The 21,050-nt window shown below is 29.7% G+C and overlaps 1 protein-coding gene across 3 annotated transcripts in view; it reads right to left on the minus strand.

Annotated features, from left to right (window-relative positions):
• LOC132905660 (ubiquitin carboxyl-terminal hydrolase 16/45) overlaps positions 1-20,405 on the minus strand; it is a 39,745-nt gene extending 19,340 nt beyond the window's left edge. For 2 of the 3 annotated variants that reach the window (XM_060957189.1, XM_060957187.1), the window contains exons 1-7: positions 20,146-20,405; positions 19,885-19,989; positions 17,246-17,379; positions 16,982-17,172; positions 15,005-15,161; positions 14,648-14,815; positions 4,875-5,096 (exon numbers count right to left, since the gene is read on the minus strand). In XM_060957189.1, the coding sequence (XP_060813172.1) occupies positions 4,875-5,096; positions 14,648-14,815; positions 15,005-15,161; positions 16,982-17,172; positions 17,246-17,379; positions 19,885-19,972 (960 nt within the window). In that variant the 5' untranslated portion in view covers positions 19,973-19,989; positions 20,146-20,405. The remainder of the gene's footprint in view (positions 1-4,874; positions 5,097-14,647; positions 14,816-15,004; positions 15,162-16,981; positions 17,173-17,245; positions 17,380-19,884; positions 19,990-20,145) is intronic. The other variant, XM_060957188.1, reaches the window with a different exon arrangement.
• Between the last annotated feature and the right edge of the window lie 645 nt (positions 20,406-21,050).

A 21,050-nucleotide genomic window follows, 5' to 3' on the forward strand; every position in this document is an offset into this window, starting at 1 on the left:
TTTTAGTGAATTCAGGTACAATATTGCTCCATTCCTGCAGAAGAACTTTCTTCAGTTCAGACTTGCTTGTGATATTATGTTTCCTAATTCTTTTTTCCAATTCGTTCCACACGTGCTCAATGGGATTCATATCGGGACTTTGAGGTGGTGTGTTTAATGTGTGGGCAGTATTATATATTATCCACTGACGAACAATATACGCCATATGTTTAGGATCTCGATCCTGCTGAAAATAGAAATCCCTGGGGAGGTTTAATTTTTGAGTACTTTTCAAAAGATTTTGCTTGAGTATATTTAAATATACATATTTATCCATTATCTCATCAATGAATATAAGTTCTCCTACACCCGATGATGCCATACATCCCCACACCATTAAACCACCACCCCCATGTTTCATGGTGGCTTGCAGATTCAGTTCGTCCATCTCTGTGTTGGGTTTTCGCCATACTAATATTCTGCCGTCAGATTTAAAAATATTAAACTTACTTTCATCTGAAAACATGATCTTTTCCCAAAAATCAGTATCTTTCGTAACAAACTCTTTCGCGAATTCCACTCTTTTCTTTTGGTTTATTTTACTGATGTAGGGCTTTCTTCGTGCTGCACGGGCAGAATAACCGGCATCCTTCAATACCCTACGTACAGTTTTGGTACTTACTTCTTTTTCACACTCAGCTTTTAACATCGAAGCAATTTCAGTCGAATTAGTTTTTGGATCCTTCTTTACAATATTTACGATTTTCCTTTTTTCTCGAATTGTTACCTTAGAAGGGCGACCACTCCTAATTTGATTCTCTAGATTTTCTTCACTTTTAAAGCGTTTTATGACTGAACGCACAGTAAAACGACTTCTGTTTATGATTTGTGCAATTTCGTTGTAAGATTTATTCATCTTATATAAATTTAATATTATTTTTCTTTCTTCAATTGTGGTTTCTTTCGTTTTTCTAGACATTATTACTCTTTCTTGGTTTTTTGTTGTTTAATAACTGAAGTCTCCAGTTTCACTGATCGAGTGTTATAATAAAAGACTAACGGGAAGTCCTTAAAAGAAAAGGACTGCCAACAAAATATTAGAAGTTTATTATGTAATTAGTTATAAGCGTAAATATTCTACTGTGCCAATACTTTTGTCCACCCATAAAATGTTCAAAAAATATATTTTTGTTATTATTTTGCGTATTATTTTATTTATATTGTTGCTCTTGTTATGTAATAAACTAGGATAGATAATAAATAAATACGTCAAAAAGTTTTTTGTTTAAATCAATTTGTTTAATAGTTATAAGCATTTGTATCATAACAATCTTGTTGTGCCAATACTTTTGTCCAGCACTGTATTTGACAAATTGTCGAAGTTAATTTTCTCGAAAACAAAGCCTTATATGAAAAAAAAAATTGCATTCTACATTTTAGTCTCTTTTTTATGTAGAACATCACCTTCCAGATTGTATCACCGGTTACCTAATATCTTGCATATCATTAATATCATACTACAGAATCTTCAGGCGATCGTCAAATATCTTTTTGTCTAATTCATACAGTGACGTTGGAAGATAATTAGATATTTTTAACAAAGATTAGAAAGAAGGCAAATATTATTATATATTATAGAAGAAAGCTCCAATGGACTAGAACCAAAGAATACAATGTCATAAACTATAAATAAAAAAAAACTATTTACAAAAAATCGGGCAGCTAAGAAAACGTTAGCACTATTCATTATGAAAAGCAAAGAAACAAAGTGGAAAGTATTTTTTGAAATCTTAAAGCTGGATATGTGAGCGGAGCATTATAAGGCAGTTATAAACCCGATTAAACCGAAAAGAGGTAGCATAGCTCTAATGAAAAATGCGGCAGAAGGAATTTTTCAAGCTCATTACTAAGAATTATGATATAGCTGAATATATACTTAAACAAACATATAAAGTAGGATAAACAGGATGTAACAGAAATTTATGTGAATGATAATAAATTGCTCAACGCTATTGTAGTATCGTAGACGAAAGGCCTAAGAAATATCGGGCGAATTATAAACAATGTCGCGAGAAAGCCGAAGTGCCGACAGGCCCAACAATGTATCGTCAATCCTTCAATCGAATGGTTTCGTGGAAAAGGCCTGCGTGACCCTGGCCACGGTTACGGAACACGTGCGTGATGGGGCTAGGACAAAAGGCAAAGGAATGCTAAGGGAGAAAAATGAATTAACAGTCAGAGTGTTAATTGAGAAGTCGGATTGTGAGTTGAGAAGTCAGAGAGTGCGAATTGCGTTGTCGAGAGTGTGTTGCTAGTGTCACACACTCAAGGTCACCCGCTCAGAAACAGCAATAGGATAGGCTAGATATCCCGCATGCCACAGCCATCGAAACAATAACCAAATATTAACGGGATAGCCGCCTCTAAGATACACCAGACGACAACCCATCCAGAGGGACTAAAACCTCAGTATAAAAACCCTCCAAAATAAGCGCTCGAGATCAGTCTGCTGTAACGTTTCGAATCAGTCTGCTGTAATATTCTGAACCGTCACTCTGTTGGATTTTCATAATAAATTCTATTACCATATACAAAGTTCAATTTCTTCACCTTATCTGTGAAACGCGAACTGCGACGCGAGAAGATCACCGGCGATCTATCATTTTCGTGATTTCTTGCGTCTACTACGTGACACTAGCGTTGTCGAGAGAGTGTGGTCCGCCTGAGAGATAGCGTTTTATCCGTGGTGACGAGAGTTGCAAATTAACTATCTAGTTGTCTTAATTATAATACGTTATTGTGATTAGTTCACGTTAAACAACCGTCGTTTCCTGTTTAACCAACATCTGTTTAATCCATTTATTGTAAATAAACTAATTGTAGTAAAGATCCTACACTATGAAAGCAGTTAAAACAGATAAAATACAAGGAAGAAACAGGATTTTAGATTTATCAGATAATACGGCTTTCAAAAAAAAAAGAGAGCAATTCTAAATGCCATGCACATAATTATATAAAACAAAATTCTTCCTTATTCAAGAATTTGCCATAACGCATGTCCGCTTACAAGGGAAGTTCGACAACCCGAAAATTAAAAAGATCATTCTATCTGTTTATTGCTGGTTGGATTAATAGGAAAGTACTATTGTAACGGGAATATCTATTTATATCCAGTTTATTTTACGATAATAAAGACACCAGAGATTATATATATCACTTAATATAATTAGTATAATCACGATCTACACCCGATGTACACGATGTATAACGATTTACATTACACCTTTTGATTTTGTGTGTTCAAATTCGATTTTGATGTTTCAAGTCATTTATATATTTGTAGAGAACTCTCCGAAGAATATTTACAGATGTGGCATGAAAAAATAAAACTTCAAAAAATTATGTGTGGTAGGAGTAAATTTTAAAAGAAAGTCTTTTAATTTCTCACATCCATAATATAGGCCATAAAAAACATTACAACTTTCAATTTAACCTTTTTTCTATGTCTTGTATAATTTCTTAAATATTTAAGATAATATGGAAAGCCAAAATTTCTTTGGGCAGTGTTTTCGCCCCCTAATACAACAGGAAAAGAAGAAGTTTTGTTAGTAGCATCACATAGACTACATTTGTGCAAAGTTCCAAATCTTTTTGGATTTTCAAATTGCCGAACTTTCCTTATAAGACGCCTTTTCTTCGTCTTTCTCTTTTTCATTTGAAATTATTGCTATTATGGCTAGATCAGTTGAAACGGCATTTTGTTTTATATACTCGTATAATGTCTGATTTCAAATTGATTAGTATATTTATCCCAGGTATATCCTGGACGGTTCCCGGTAAAATATATAAATATTCGCGAATAAACACGCGAACATTGTTCGGCCACTGTTCGGACACGGAACGGACACGGTCTTAATAAATGGGCCTTTAAACATGAGATTCGCGAGAGTGAGCTCGGAAGAGCTTCCGCACTTTTAAGAAAATTCAATAAAACACCACAGATACCATCGCCAAAGAAAGTCGAGTGAATGAAAAAGCCTGACATTGACAATACAAAAGATGCAAGTTGTATTCCTTCTGGAATGCAGAGTTCCAAGCTTTGTAGTCTTCAACACATACGTCAAGAACACATAATAAAAGATGAAAGACTGAAAGGCAGAAGAAAATTCCATACTAATACCAAACAATTTCTTGTAAGAATATATTTTCTATAGTTTTTAGTTAAAAGAAATACCCTGCATATATATGCATCGATTCGCTATTACGTTAGTCACTAATTACACCTCAATATATAAATAATATAACGCTCTAGAACCGTAATAACACTGAGTTAATTTAAAAACTTTTAACTCAAAATCTAACACTAAGAAGACACATACAAATAACGTAACTTATCAAAATTATTATTTTGTTATATCTCTTTCTATGCTATTACGTATTTGATAACGTGTTCCAGTCGATCACGTTATCGCGGATATGTTAAATCACTAAAATTTTAAATAATTTCGTTGGGTTTTTAACAATGTCACATGATGATTCCGAAAAATATGATAATATCATAAATAAGATACCATGCTCTTCTTTAGTGCATTATAACTATCAAATATTAACTTCTACAACATTGCAAAAATATCTTTTAGGGTGTGCTATAAACAAAATAGCATAGTATTTACAAGAAAATTGAAAATCTTAATGAAGAATCTATTTCATTGCATTACTGTAATAATATTTAATTATGAATAAAGAATTCGTAACAATATTATTTTTTGATGTAATAATATTTTTTAACATAATTTTAATACTTTTAATTCTTTTTCGTTTATTCCGTTCTTAATATAATTCACTGCTGAAAACATTACTATATATAAGATGAAATAAAATAAATATGTACTCACCCTGAGATCTTCGTTTCGTACTATTTCTAGAAGATGTCTAAGAAGTTCATGCGAATCATGTTGTCCTCCATCCATACATTGCGTTGTTTTCTTTTTAAACGAGTTTAACAACTCTGATGGACGATAAGATTGACGTTCATCAGTATTTTGCATTTCTGTAAGTGTTTTGCATAAAATTGAGGTAAAACTGCCCCAACCTTCTAAAATACCCTCTATTGGTGGCTAAAAAATATTTTGTTAATGATATTTAAATAATTTATGTAATAGCAAATTATTTATGGAATAATATTACTATAAGCATATAATATCACTAAATGTATAAATATTATAATGCACATCTTGTAATATAAAGAAGACTTAATCCAATTGACAATTATTACAAGATTATACATAGAACCATTTGAGAAAATCTTACTTAGTTTTAAAAGGAGCATAATCTACGATATTAGTATTTTATAGAAATGTAACAACTGAGGAAACACTTATTCATTAAAGAAAGGAATGCTTCAATACTTGCAAAAACATTGTGTGCTTTTCTTATAATTATACATATAATTTTATGACTACAATCAAATCTGTTTATCTGAAGCTCTTATATTTTTAATAACTATTCTATAATTTACATCCATACATTGTCTAATCTAAGATATAATTATATCTTTAAAAATTTCTCAAATCATCTTAATTGCTGGTGTAATATTAAAGGAAATGAATTTACATAAAAAAATAAGTTGAAAATTTAGTGACGTTTTTTCGTAAGAGGCTTCATTTTGGAATAAATAGATGTTGAAGATTCATCAAGAATACATACAAATGATTTGACTGTACTGTGTATACTAATTTATATTAATTTTTGTTACGATCATATGTACATATATATAAACACTATTGACAGTGGCTTGACACTTACAATTCCTAAAATTTTTACTTACAAAAGCGATGCGAGAAAATAGATTTTCGAGATTAGATTTTTTCTCAAAACGTGTGCATAATTGACAGTGCAATGATTGATAAATTTTTTTCATGACTCAAATTACACCGATAATAAAATGGTGACAAAAAATAATATACCAACTACTTCCAGGAAGAGGTAAAGAAAAGGCTTTAATCAGATTTATGTTAACAAGCATGTTTGAAGGAAATAAATTTATAAAGGAAGTTTGATAGTTCAAAAATTTAGAAAAATTTGGAGTTCTGCAAAAACATAGCTCAGGTGATACCAACGAAAGTACAAAGTTTTTCTGAAGCTGCCACACTGCACGAGAATGATAGAAATCTTCATGCGTGTAATAATACAATAGAATTCTACTTGTGTATATATTTTCATCCCCTAGATAATTTTGTATAAACGTATGTACTACTGTGTACTCATCTATTTACATAACCAAATAATTTTGATAATCCGATAGACTTTCATTCTTTTAATGAAGCAAGAACTATTCCGCAACGTATATGGTATGTATAGTAAAATCACAATTATACATTGTGCGTTATGCGAAAGATATTTCTGTTTTAAAAAGAGTATCATTATTGTAACTTACGTAACCACCACAGTAAGCACAACCGTGCGAAATATATATATATTATTCTACTATCATAAAAGTATAACCATAACTACACATATAACGCTTGTAAATTAGTCTTAATGAATTCATAGTCGAAATATGAGTGTCTCTGTCATATAGTATATGCGTATAATAGTATATAATACATGTATATACATATAATAAACTATCTATTTGAATGTCATTAGAAATTAAAATTACAAAAAATAAAGGAAGAAAAACTTTTCTCAAAAATTCTTTACATAGTATAGAGCATGGAAAATGTCGAAACTATAATCCCCTTTTCCACTTGTCATTAGTCGCTCGCGACCCTCAGTCATATAAAATCCATTGTTGAATATGGTACAATTCCTATTCGCGCCTAAGGATGCGATGTCGCGAGACGCGAAATCGTACAAAGTCAAGATCAATTGCATGCGACTACAAAGTATATTAAATACATATATGTCATACCCACATCCTGAACAACTACATGTGACTGAATGTCATTTTACTGTTAGAAAACCTCTCTCTTCAAGACGTTTTAATATATAATACTATTAACTTATATTGCTATGCATTATTATATAGCAATAATATATAATAATATCATATTATAATAATATATAATATTATAATTTATAATACCTTTAACATAAATAATTAATATTATAATGATGAAAGATTTTCTACCGTAATACTACACATATGTTTGGTTGTTAACATTCGACAGAAACTTCAGAGTTAATTATCTTATTTATGTCATTCAGCTGTTCCAAAAAATTTTTTATCCAGTACTAACAGTTTCTCGACATAACTAGGTTATTAACTTTTTATAAGGGATGCTTTAATGAATTGATTAATATGTTAAAAAATGTATAGTTTCGTTAAAAAAAATTAAGCTGACCTATATTTGGTATCGCGCGCGATTAGCCGCAAGTAGAAAAGAATTCTAGGTTCTAGCTACGCGTTATATAGTCGACAAACAAATCGACCGAACAACAGTTAAAATCGCATAACGATGCGACGGTGTCCATATATATACATATGTATGTATGTATGTCAGTAGCACGTCGCGAAATAGAAAAGAATTGATGGCGGAGCGGCGAAGAAAGACAATAAAGCCGTTCACCAGCGCCGTGTCATGCGGAAATAAACATTTGAGAGAGTCGTATAGCGTGGCCATCCCACAGTGGGTTCCGCTTTATTTTCGTATCAGTCAAACAACACTATTGCAATAATGAAACTTTTTTATTTTTTGTTAATGAATGATTGAAGTGAGGCCAAACACCTACGATTGTTATCGTATTGTTTACGATAATAAGATACGAGCGAACCAATCGTATATAGGATGGGGCATAATTTAACGTGATCAGCGTTTTTATAGGAGGATGTGTAAAGAATGCATGAAGATCAACTTCGTTTTTTTAGATGGAATTACATATATTTTGTTACATACATTCATTCTTCGGAGCATTCTACGTCAAATAGTGTTAAAAGACAATATTAAAAATGTCAACAATAACCGATCTCTAACAAATGTATTTTTTTTTAATGCTAAAAAAATTGCTGAATATAGATTTAACTGAACTGAAAATACGCGACGTTTGGTCGTATCATAGAGTCATCGCTCTTCCTAACATTTCTTAAAAATGGTTAAGAACAGGGCCCCGCCGGTTGATTTTCGGAATTTCAATCCTAACCGACGCTACGCACAGTAGAAGCAACTGGGTCCCAAGCACGGTATTCAATACCAATTGAATTACGTTAAAAATTAACTCTTCAGATTTCTAGCTTATGATGCCTCATTAAGAGATTGAGAAATAGACAGGAAAATTATATTACTAATAATAATATAATATAAATTATATTACTGTATATACATATTTGTTTATTCGTATCTGTTTCAAGAAGCAATGCTTAGCACGTGTCACCGTGCAAATATCACCAGTCCGTGCTTTCTACTCCAGTGAAGTTCTTTCCACAAAAATCAGTAAATTTGTAAACTCAATATCTCAAGAAGTAATTAAAGTTAGTCGTATATATAGAGAGTTAGTGAATTCTTTTTAAGAAACACAATCAAATAATCTGAAGAATATGTTCCATGTAGAAAAACGAATTTGATCTTCTTTGCTTGAAAAATAATTACGTAAAAAATATTCGCCTTCATCAAAAAATGTATCTGTCTTATGCCATATAATCTTCATATGAAAAACTTTTTGTAGCAAATATGTACATACAGTAGAAAATATGTAAAGGACTGTCCAGAGTTACCGTGGACACTCTGTATAAGTATGTGATAAAAATTAATATCTCGTACACCATAACGTCCGAATGTAAGTAATGTTCCCTTTTATATCGAAATGATCGTCAGAAAATGGTTCGTTAAAAAATGGTGTCTTTTATTAGTACGAAAATTGTGTTCTTTTTAATCTTATAATTTCTTATATTTAAAAAAGACGATATGATCAATGACATTCAATTCTATAAAAAGACAGCCCTTTCCAACGTTTATTTTTTAAAAGTGGAAAAACAATTTTTCCAAACATTCCTGAATATAAATCGTAAATGGCAGTCTGAAACTGTCTGTACTGCCGGTCGCTTGCTTCTCACTTATAGAGCTGCTATATGCCGGATATTAATTTTGGTTACTCGAAGGAAAACGAAAGAAACATAGCGTATTATAATTACGTAAGATCACAGAAGATTACAAACTATTCGAATTTTTACAATTTTTGTAACCATACATACTGAAGGACTTCATCTATACATATAAAATTGACAATAGGAACAAAAGTTTTACTATAATACCGAAAATCCAAATTCCAATTTATCTGTATTTTGTAGAATTGTTTGAAGTTTATGAATATTGAATGAAACAACATTTTACAACAAAAATTAACAATTAATTCGATAAGATTTAGATACTTAGTAACTATATATAACTATATATACTATATTACATATATATAGAAACTATATATACGTAATTTAATTGAAAAAGCTACAAAAAATAATAAAAACTAATCAAAAGATTACAAAATTATACATATATTATTCAATAATGGATATTCAGCACAGCTGTTAAACTTTCAGGGTATCGACTTTTCATGTTCATAGTTTCATTTTAAAAAAAAAATTGGTTTATATTTCCCCCACACATCCTTCTATAAAAGTTAATCGCGTCAAATGATGTCCCCCTCTAAACTCCAACTTTCATTTAAAACATATTACATTAAAATCGTTACTTGCGCAGTAATGGAAGTGATTCCAACTACGTGTCCTGTATAGACATTTTACCGCACAATTTTCATCGATGTTGGCTCGACAAAAATCAAACTGGTCGCCTGCATGGCGTGCGAGCCTGGCGATCGTATCAAATATTAACTAGAGTTGGGGCCTTCCAAAAGGCCACTTTCAACTTCGTATCGGTGAAACAATAATAATCCAGAGGCACAACATTTTAATTTTATATTTTTTCTTAATAAAAATTTCATTAATACATTGAAGAGATTTTCTTAATTAAAGTGAGATCAAACTTCATTGCCCAATTTTATAACAATATCGTGTTTGATCTCATTTTAATCAGGAAAACCTCACCAATATGTTAATGACACCTTTATGAACAAAACATTAAAAATAAAAAATTTTCACTGTTGCATTAGTATTGGACTCTCTGCTAGAAAGCTGAAACTGTGCGACCCTCTCAAGTCAATGTTTAGTATGGTAGTATCCATGTGATGCGATAAAAATGAAATTTCATACAATTCCAGTGATAAATATGACAAATATCATTGCATGAATGCCATGTAGAAGGCGTCCATTTAACATTAGGTTTTGCGGACATTTCGATTGTGTCAAAATGACGCGTATCCGTAGAAATAGGTATACCACATAGAAAACTTTGAAGAAAATGAATTTCGACATATACCAGGTATGTAAATATGAAACCGGAATTTTTATAAAGAAAATACACGTTTATTGTATGAAAATGATTAAAAATATTTTATTCGAAGTATTGCCCATCGCTAGCTATACATTTTTCCCACCTGTCTGGCAATTGGTGAATGCCACGCCAAAAAAACTGTCTCTCTTTTGAGGCAAACCAGTCATCGAGCCATTTTCGTAAGAAGTGAAGTGCTGGTCAGAAAGTGCGTGTCCCATCGATGCAAATAAATAGTAATCGGACGGAGCCAAGTCTGGTGTGTAAGCCGCGTGCGAAAGTATTTCCCAACTGAACGCTTCAATCGTTTCCTTGACCGGTTTTGCTGTATGCGATGGTGCATTATCATGGAACAAAATTACTTTGTGTTGCCTTTTTTGATATTATGGTCGTTTTTCACACAAAGCTTGATTCAAATCGATCATTTGTTGTCGGTAGCGCTCAGTATTAACGGTTTCGCCAGGTTTTAACAGCTCATAATAGATCACACCCTTCTGATCCCACCAAACACAGAGCATTATCTTCCGTCCATAGCGACTTGGTCTTGTAGTCGATGTCGGTGGTTCGCCTGGAGCTACCCATGATCTTTTACGCTTAGGATTCTCAAAATATATCCACTTTTCATCGCCAGTCACAATTCGGCGGAGAAATGACTTTCTTCTGTATCTGGCGAGCAGCATTCTGAATGAAAGACAGCAGGAAAACCGAAAAACCATCGCAACCACTTGCGACAAGTTTTTTTTCTGTCTTTCCTGCTGTCTTTCATTCAGTTCATGTGGAACCCATTTTCTCACCTTCTGGATCTTTCCCATGGCTTTCAAACGTATGGAGACGGCTTCTCGTGTCACGTTTAATCGATCAGCGAGTTGTTGTTGCGTTTGAGCGTCATCCTCATCCAACAATGCTTGCAATTCGCTGTCTTGAAACTTTTTCGGTGGTCTTCCACGTCCTTCGTTCCTCACGTCAAAATTGCCACTTCTGAATTTTTTAAACCACTCAAAGCACTGTGATTTACCAAGAGCATGCTCACCGTAATCTTCGACAAGCATTCGATGCGATTCTGCAGCAGTTTTCTTCAAATTGTAACAGAAAATCAATGCTGTTCGCAAATCGTAATTTCCAGGCACAAAATTCGACATGTTCAACGCTATTACAAACTATGCTGTTGTATGAAACTTGTATTGTTGTAGATCGAAAATGTTTGTGAGATGTCACCAAAGACTTTTGGCATCAATGACGCAGTTTAGTGATAACTACATTATCAGCTAGGGTCATCTATAAGCAAATTCCGGTTTCATACTTACAGGTCTGATATTTGTCTCGTTAAATGGATAAAAGTCAGTATAAATGGTAGAAGAAAAATATAAACGACTCGTGTAATTACCTCACGAAATTCGAAATGCATCGAAATTACGCGTCTCGTAAACCTAGTGTTAAAATGTTGTGTCTGTTTCGTGTCGTATGGGTTGATCAGTCGGTTTGTCAACTGTGCAATGTGCAACTAGGACCTAGCCTATAATTATAAAAAACTAAGTATCAAAAAATTATAAAACTTCTAATTTAGCTGCTTTTCATATCATGTGCAGTTTCGTAAATATTCAAAACTACACAAAAACTTGTATTTGTTTTGAAGAATGGTTTCATTATTAACGTCACTTGAACTACATTTCTATGAACTTTCAAAAATTTCTGGATTTTCGAGTTACCGGATTTCTTTTGCTAACGCGATGCAAATAGATAAAATGAAACTTAGACCATTTACTCTACAGCTATTTTTGTAAAATTGATAACAGTTCGAAAATAAAAATATTTTTTCAAAATTTATTGATTCTTTAATTTTGTTACTTAGTATACAGAGTATATAGATTAATCGGGATTTAAAGCGATCTCTGCGAATATTTCCGAAACTCATCATGATACTGAAAAATATTTCGAACAAGAAGTGATTTCGAGGGGAACATAATTTGATGACAGGTTTTTGTAGGTGGATACATAGAGCACATATGAAGGACAACTTCATAACTTTCAACTTTCATTAATGAAACCATGTATTTTTAATACATAATTAATAATGGGAAGAGTTATTAACTTATTTATGTCGAGAAACCATTATCTTAGTAAATATTTTAACTTTTGTACAGTGAAACCTCTATATTCATCACATACTTTCGGCAAGAAAATGTTACGATATGCATCCAAATATCCAGTATTCATTACTAAAAATCTAGATTACTCTAGACTTGTTTGCCTTATGCAAATACACATTTCTTAACATATTTTCTTGGCCTTAGCTATACATATATTGGTTTTATCATTTTTTTAATATGTTTAAGATATTTTAAGGTAATCTAAATAGTATACTTCAAATAGACGCTTGTTTCTCATTCGGTTGTTGCTAGCATCTTCTCAAAAGTCACAATATTCGTACAAAAGAAGACTGTTGAGAAAGTATCGTTGCCAACGTTGGTGATTCAACGAACAGTACTCCAAAAAGGAGTAAGAATTAAAGGGAACAATGCAAAATGAACACGGACGAAAGATGAGATGAGAGATAAATAAAACACTTGAATTTATTGTCACAAAATGTAGTTAGATTGAAATAACTAAAGTAACAAAAGAACTTAAGTTAACACTGAATACCAAGTGCAGCAGTAAAAAGATCATACGAGATAAGTTTAACAATTAAGACCATTTATTAATTCGATTCGACACTGAGAACTAATTATTCTCTTGTTTGTTAATTTTTATAATACAAAAAGTTGATTCTATATTCATCCAACTTAATATTCGTCAGTCCTTCAGGAACAAATTAATGACGATAATGAAAATATATCCTTGTGGAAAATTACATATTATTTTATTTACTTATTTTTTATTATTTAAAAACTAAAAAATAAATGTAGAGAACAGTAAACATTATGAAATAAACTGCATCTAGTTCTGTAAATTAAACAAGTGAAAAATAAAGACGAGGAAGATGAGCCAAGAGTTAGGCAAAAAGAAATAAACTATTTTATGCAAACAAATAGCTATACGATTGAATAAAAAAAGACAACAAAATCTTACAGAAACAGAAAGGAATGAAATCAGTAACTATATATTCCATGAGGTTTCACTGTTTTCAGATTTGTTTTCTTCGTCCTTCACACGACAAGTTTTAGAAGATAAGAATTAAAATATCTGCTAGACTGAGACTATGCGCGCACTAACAACAATTTGTCACATTCGTTTATAAGTTTATATGGACATGTGCACATTTGAGTACGCTACTGTAAGACGATTTTTTGTTATTAGAAAAAGCGGAAAAAATTAAACTTTTAATTGATACAAGAAAGAGCGACAAATTAGTGTTAATAATAATTTTGTGTATAAAATACCAAGATAGAAAACTAATACATTTAAAAAAAACATATATGGTTCCACTAAAAAAAATAAGATTATCCCCCATATGTTCTATACATTTCTATCTACAAAAAATTATTCATATCAAATAGTGCTCTCCTCGAAACAGTTTAACTTTTGTTCAAAGTATTTTTCGCTATCATGAATAGAATGCGAATTTTTATATAAATTTATATTTTTCAGAACATAATTCAAAAAATAGAGAATTAAGTAGAGAAATTTCAATAGAAGATTGTTTCACGTACCAAACATCATAACAAACACTATACTTTGGGTATTTTATATATTTCTTCATATTATACGTGTTCTATGTAATTTTGAACTTTCAAATTTCCTATAAATGCATGGAAATCCGCAGTCTAATCATGAATAGTTTCAGAGATATTCATAAGGATCGATTTAAATGGGACATCCTATATAATGTTAATATAAATACAATAATTATATGGAATAATATAAATAATTATATAGGATAATATAAAATAAACATACAATTGCAAATGATTATTGCTCAGGAAACTAATTTTTTATGCTGGTAGCAACTAATTATACATTAAAGAAAGATGCATTTACTGCAAAGGTATTAGATACTATTAATTTAAATATAAAAAGTATATGCAAATATTATTTCTACAAATATTATTCGATATAGCTCAGATTTATTTCAATACATTAAAAGAATGTAATTTAACTTATTTTGTACATGACTTGTTTAGAGTAATTATACTTTCCAAAAAAATTAAGAAAGTAATATTGTATATGATGCAATCACATTTATATGTTAACTTTGATTAAAAAATTCATTAAAAAGCATTTAATTCTTATGTTATGTTGTTACATGTTATTTAATGTATATTAATGGTATACATTTAAAAACAACTTACTAGATCAACTTCTTCCGAGTTATTAGCAAACTTATGTTTGCCTCCTGGTAAAATGAATTTTTGTCCAGGAAGACGCAAATCATCAAGAACTTTGACTAAGAAAGGTGTTTGTGCTAAACATTGCAGAACTGCATTAAAAAAGCAGGTGTTTCCCAAATTCATTAAACCCTAAAATAATATAGGCGGATATTTTAATCATATAAACATATTATGAGTTGCATTTACATTTATCAAGTACATATCTAAATATTATTCTTACATAATTTCTTTATGTTTGTCAACATATTACATTGCAAATGACTTTTTTAATTTACTGAAATTCATTAAAACAATAACCGAAATTACCAAAATACATACCCCTACTTTAGGCAAATTGTATAAACTTTTTTCTTTATCTACTTTATTTATATCTATGGTTTCCTTTTGACATTGTGTCATTGATGTCTTAGTTTGTAATGAATTTTTTACTATGCTAGATCTTTTTATAAACTCCACTGTTTCTTGAAGCTTTTTTCTAAAAATTAAAAATTATTACTTAGTCTGTAGGTTGAAATCTAGAAAGTTGAAAAAAGCATATTACAGCGCAATTTTGAAATTATAACAAATGTTTTTATTACTTAATTACCTATACTATAGACGTTGCAAACAAAATTTCTTTAAATTTATTTCATAATCTAATTTCATTATTAAGTTTATTATGGTTATATGACCAGGAAATATTTAAAAACCGCTTGTAATATTAACACCTTTTCTTTCAAAGCATTTCTTTAAACTTTATGATTGTAATCAAATACTAGAAATTATTAGAAACATATTTAATTTCTTAATTAGTATATATAGGTTATATATATTAGTATATATAGATCAAAAAATATTATTGTAAATGTTGTTTAGTAATTAGGTGGTATAGATAATTTTTCTGTAAATATAGTAATGGAGATATATCAAAGTCAAGCTAATTTTTTTAAATGGAACTCTGTATTTGTTTATTGCAATATAGTAACGTTTGTTGAAGCAAATACAACTGCCTGATATCAATCTATGCAGTGAAATGTCAAAAATTAAATCCAAAGACATCAGATAATCTCAACTCTGTAACTGATGTAACTGCATTGAGTAATCCTCATCAGGTTATATAACTATAAATAACAGCTTCTTATTTCTTCTTATCCGCCTTAGATTTATACCTTTAGTTTATAACTAGGAGTCAGTTCAAAAGGTGTCCTTCAGTGAGTCAGAAAGTCGAAGGACAATTTAAGCATTCCTTTAACCATTTATAACATCAGTTTCTTAGTCACCTTTAACATAAGAGCTATTTCGACTTTTGGCTTACTAAGAGCAACTGACTGCTCGAAGCTAAAAATATAAATCTAATATGTATATGAAGAAATAAGAAGTTCGATCTCTGTTAATGGTTTTTATTTAGTTTACTTTTCTGTCTGCCTGGGTAAAATATTTCTAAGCGAAGTTTCACTCATTCTCCAAAAAGATAGAAAGCTGAAATTTATATGAAAGCTGAATAGGACTAAAAAGTAAAAATAAAATATACAAGTTAAAAAAATTAAAAAAGATCGTTTTTTAAAAAAATGTACTAGGAAAAAGAAAATTATTTTCTTAATCAATTATCAGTAATCAGGGCTCATATTAACTAATAGTTCTACAGTTTTCAGAATTTTAACAGTTCCAGAGTTTCTCTATTTGATTAAATAAATCTCAGATTCACGAATTGAGTCAAATATTCTATCATTTTTACCTCGTAATGGTTAGAGAATCATTTTTCTTGCCTTCGTTAGAAATTTCCCTGTATATTATTATTACATTCAATAATTTAATGATATCTGATTAATAAAAAATTATTTTCTTTCGTTTAGTACATTTTTAAATAAAAACCACATGTTTTTAATTTTTTAGTTTATATGTTTTATTTATAGTACTGAGGTATAAATCTAACAATGAGATACATAAGGGGAAATAAAGAGTGCGATCTTTACCTATAGCGTATAATCTAATCAGCGATGTTCGATGTCGTTATTCGATGCAGTCGCGCCAGCTATCGATTTGCGTTGATCTAACGCCTTCGGATCTAATTTATGATATTCCACTATGTTATGAATAAAAAAATACAGAGTTCAATTTAAAAAAATTAACTTGACTTTGATACTTGTATGCTTTGGACTTATATACTTTCCGATAATTTCAATCCCTCGTGAGATATTCCAGTATAGTTATTCCAGTTAAACGAAATAATGTATATAATATATTCAATTTTTTGGATTTTTTGCGCGTTTTGTTTTATGTACATATATAAAGTTGTACATTTATTTTCATACATACCTACAGCCAATATTAATCTTTGTTTCACATTGAAAACACCAAACACTCCAATAAAGACTCTCAACTACCATAACATGACAATCACTATGTGGCTTCTTATAATGTTCCAAAGCATGACCACATTCTTCTCTTCCACAACCTTGATATCCACATTGTAAACAAATCAGTACAGCTGAAGTTGTTACACACTCCTGAAGTTTTATATATATTCACTTTAGAAATAACATTAAAATGAAAAAAGGCTTTAAGTTTTTGAATGTATACCTTTTCATTGAGCTTTGATGAATTATTTTTGCACTTTTTACATATTGAACATTCCATACTAATTCCCACTTTATTGACACATTTCTTAATTTTATTAAAATTTACTGCCTTTGGTATATGTGGACATTTATTATCTATAAATATTAATGTATATATTGCTTAATATTTTTGTAGAACTATTAACTAAACATACTATACATAAGAATTTAATTTATTACATCATTATTAAGTTTATTAATAGGTTCCTGCATACCTCCTGTTTATTTTCTACAAATTCAATTTTTGAAACATCTTATATATTTATTTCAAACTATGTAATTTCCATTATTATCTATGATAGTTCCTCATCTATGTATATAGATGTTAGATTATAGAGACTATACTACTAGATATTTCGAATGCTTATAGACTCTTTCTAAATATCTAACTATCCCTATAAAACTTATAAATAAAATTTACCCTATAAAGGAGATTAATGAAAATATGTCATTTTAAGCACTATTTGTATTACCATGTAAGTGCATCAAATAAATCATTTTATAGTTTATAAATTTTGAAGCTATATTATTTCAAAATGATAGTTAGGCCTTATCAGATATCAATACTTTGTACATAACACTAGATCACAGTTTTATTTGATAAGTTTTGTGCTCAAGTCACCTATTATGTTGGCTTCCATTTAACGATATGACTAATATAATGAAGTTTCCAGATCACATCAAATGTGACATACAACCAATAAGAGTTATGAATATTTGTTCAGATGATTTGCACTGGTGTATGCTTACTTACGAATGATATAAAAAGCTTTTAATTAATACTTGAGTCAAAAATGTATTTTTAATATGAAAGAATAGAATCGGGATCAAAAAGCTTTCCGTACATACTTATGAGCATATAATACAATATATAACAATGTAAGAATGCTATTGCACTAAACAATATTAAGTCAATATCATTTTCTTAAACAAAGGAAATAGATCTGAAATTAACTAAGTATAAAATTAATTCTAAAAATGGAAATTTCTATCCCTCTACATGAACTACTAATGGAATACAGAACAGAAATGAAAATACTTCAAAATGTTGCTAATATGTTAATATAAATATATATCAATATAGATATATATTAAGATAAAACTAAATCTTTTGAAGTTTGAAAACATAGTGAACAGCACACATCAATTGAAACCTCTTTATAGATAAACAATTTTAAAACTGATTATAAAATTGAATCAGAAACTAAAATTAATTAATATGATTGAAACTAAATATAGTAACAAAGTTGTATCTCAAATTATTTTTAGTATCATTCGAAAAGCAGATTATAATAAATGAATATAGAAGTGAAGAAACTCTTTTATTAGTAAATTAAATAAAAAGAAATGAATAGATTTTACAAAAATTCATATGGACAAATTATTACATATAAGTAAATAATCAAATGGAAAAAAATCTTTATTCAACCATAAAGCATAGCGCTGGTAATATGAGTGAGGTAGAAATAGTATAACCATCAATTTATTAAATGCAATATCCGTTTTACATTTTGAAATATTATCTGCATGACAAAACACAAAACTTAAACCTGGATAGACTGTTTATCTTCCAGCAAGATAGCAACTTTATATAAATTATGAAGAAAGTTAAAAAGGGATTGTTCTACAATATATTTAATCAGCTTTATACCCTTTAATCATTTGATTTGAGCCCAATTAGGCATTTGTGGGATGAATTAGGCAAATACATCAGAAATTGTAATACAGCAGCAAAAAAGAGTCAAAACAAATGTTAATAAAAAATTATAATAATGTTAAACTTGCAACGATAGCAAAATCAGTTACTTCTATGCAAAAAAAAAAAAACGGAGAGAGATATTCAAAATCAAACATGTGGATCATTAACTATCATAAAAAAAAAGTAAATTTTTCATTCAATTTAAGTTCATGTATGTACACAAAGGCTTTTTTCATTTAACTTTTGTTCAGTTATCATTTACATCTTACTTCTGTGTTAATAAAAGTAACAAATTCTTCTTTATTTTTGTCACATTGATTTTTAATATGTCACTATCAGAAATACTCAAATAAATTTGAATAAAAATTCGAACAAGATATGCCAAGATTATTTGATCTACTATGTATCAGTGTTATATTTATTTTAACATTGAAATATGGTTTTCTAAGAACAAAGAAGTAGACAGATTTTGTGCAATAACCTAATATTATCACAATTTATTCAAATACATAATAAATGAATAATTTAATTAGTGAGAACAATATAAGGATGAATATAATTATTATATAATTCATAAGTATGAATATAGATACCATAAGAATGGATATTGCACAATCATTATACAAAATTACTATATAATTTATCAATGTTTAAATTATACATTTTTCGATATTTATCATTATGTACTCATTATGCCAGATAACTACATAATTTAATTATACTTTAATTATACTAAATATACTGTACCAAATAACTAAATATTTACTAATTAATTCTTTAAGACTTAATTCTATTAACGAAACAAGTTAATATAATCTAACTTTTTGAAAATGAATATTTCCTTATTATAAAAACAAATAAGGGTTTTGCAACCAAAGTTTCTTAAAAAAATGAATTCTAACCTGTATTATTAGATTCATTACACGAATCAGTTGAACATTCATATAACTCTCCATTTGCATCTGGTTGTCGATTACGTTTTTTACTCATCTCGATGTATTTTCAAACTGCAACGAATATAATTGTTAGAACTTTTAATTTTTGCCACTTAGTAATTTAGTAAACAAAAAAGCATGTGAGAATTTGGTTAGACTAGTTATTCTAGAAACTGTATACGATAATCCAAACAATTCCTAACATATAAACGTTATGCGTTATTATACCTTGTATTAAATCGTGGAATAATTTTTTTAAATTCACGAAGTGTTATGCTAATTATTCAAAACAAACTAAATACAAGCACTAAAACAAAATATTACCGTAGCAATTACTATGTTTGCACAATCCATATACTGTACGTGTACTCTACTACGATCATATAAACAGGTCTCGACACTCGTATAGTAAAGCCTAGGGAAAACCGTCCGAAAATTGAGTCATGATTAATTGTGAAAAATCAACATGGAAGACAAGAAGGTTCTCGTTCTACGCATGCGTAACGTTATAAACGTCTTAGACAGAGACAGAGATACTCTTCTCATCTCTGTCTGTCTCGTAAAAATGCGGATTTTATTGACCTACCATGTTGATTTTTTACGACTAGACACGACTCAATTTTCAGGCGATTTTCCCTAGCGACCGACAAGAGCTGTTTATAGGATTATATACTATATCACTAATATCACCACTAGTACCACTACTGTACTTTCAAAATATCCAATCATACAATTGCAAACTATCAAAACTATAATATGGACAGGATTGAAAACTTAAAGTTACGATATACTGTGCACTTGGCTTTACACAGGGTCATCCACTCATTTATACTACTGATATCTATAATATGTTATATACTTATTACTTACAGAAAAAGAACATGTGATATAAGCGAGTGATTAACTCATGTTCCTAAAGGAAACGCTCAAATTTTATAAGAGAATGAGATAACTAAAAAATAAGAAAATGTCAATTATAAGTAAAAATGTTATATAGCACTACATTATAGTTTAGTTTATAATTTATATTCTACATATCGCGGCGTATTTTATAATCTTATAAATTTATATTTCCAGTGCTATTATTATAGGCTAAATATTATAACAATGTACAATTTAACATATTCAAATCG

This window comes from Bombus pascuorum, chromosome 3 (genome assembly GCF_905332965.1).
Source record: "Bombus pascuorum chromosome 3, iyBomPasc1.1, whole genome shotgun sequence".
NCBI lineage: Eukaryota > Metazoa > Arthropoda > Insecta > Hymenoptera > Apidae > Bombus > Bombus pascuorum.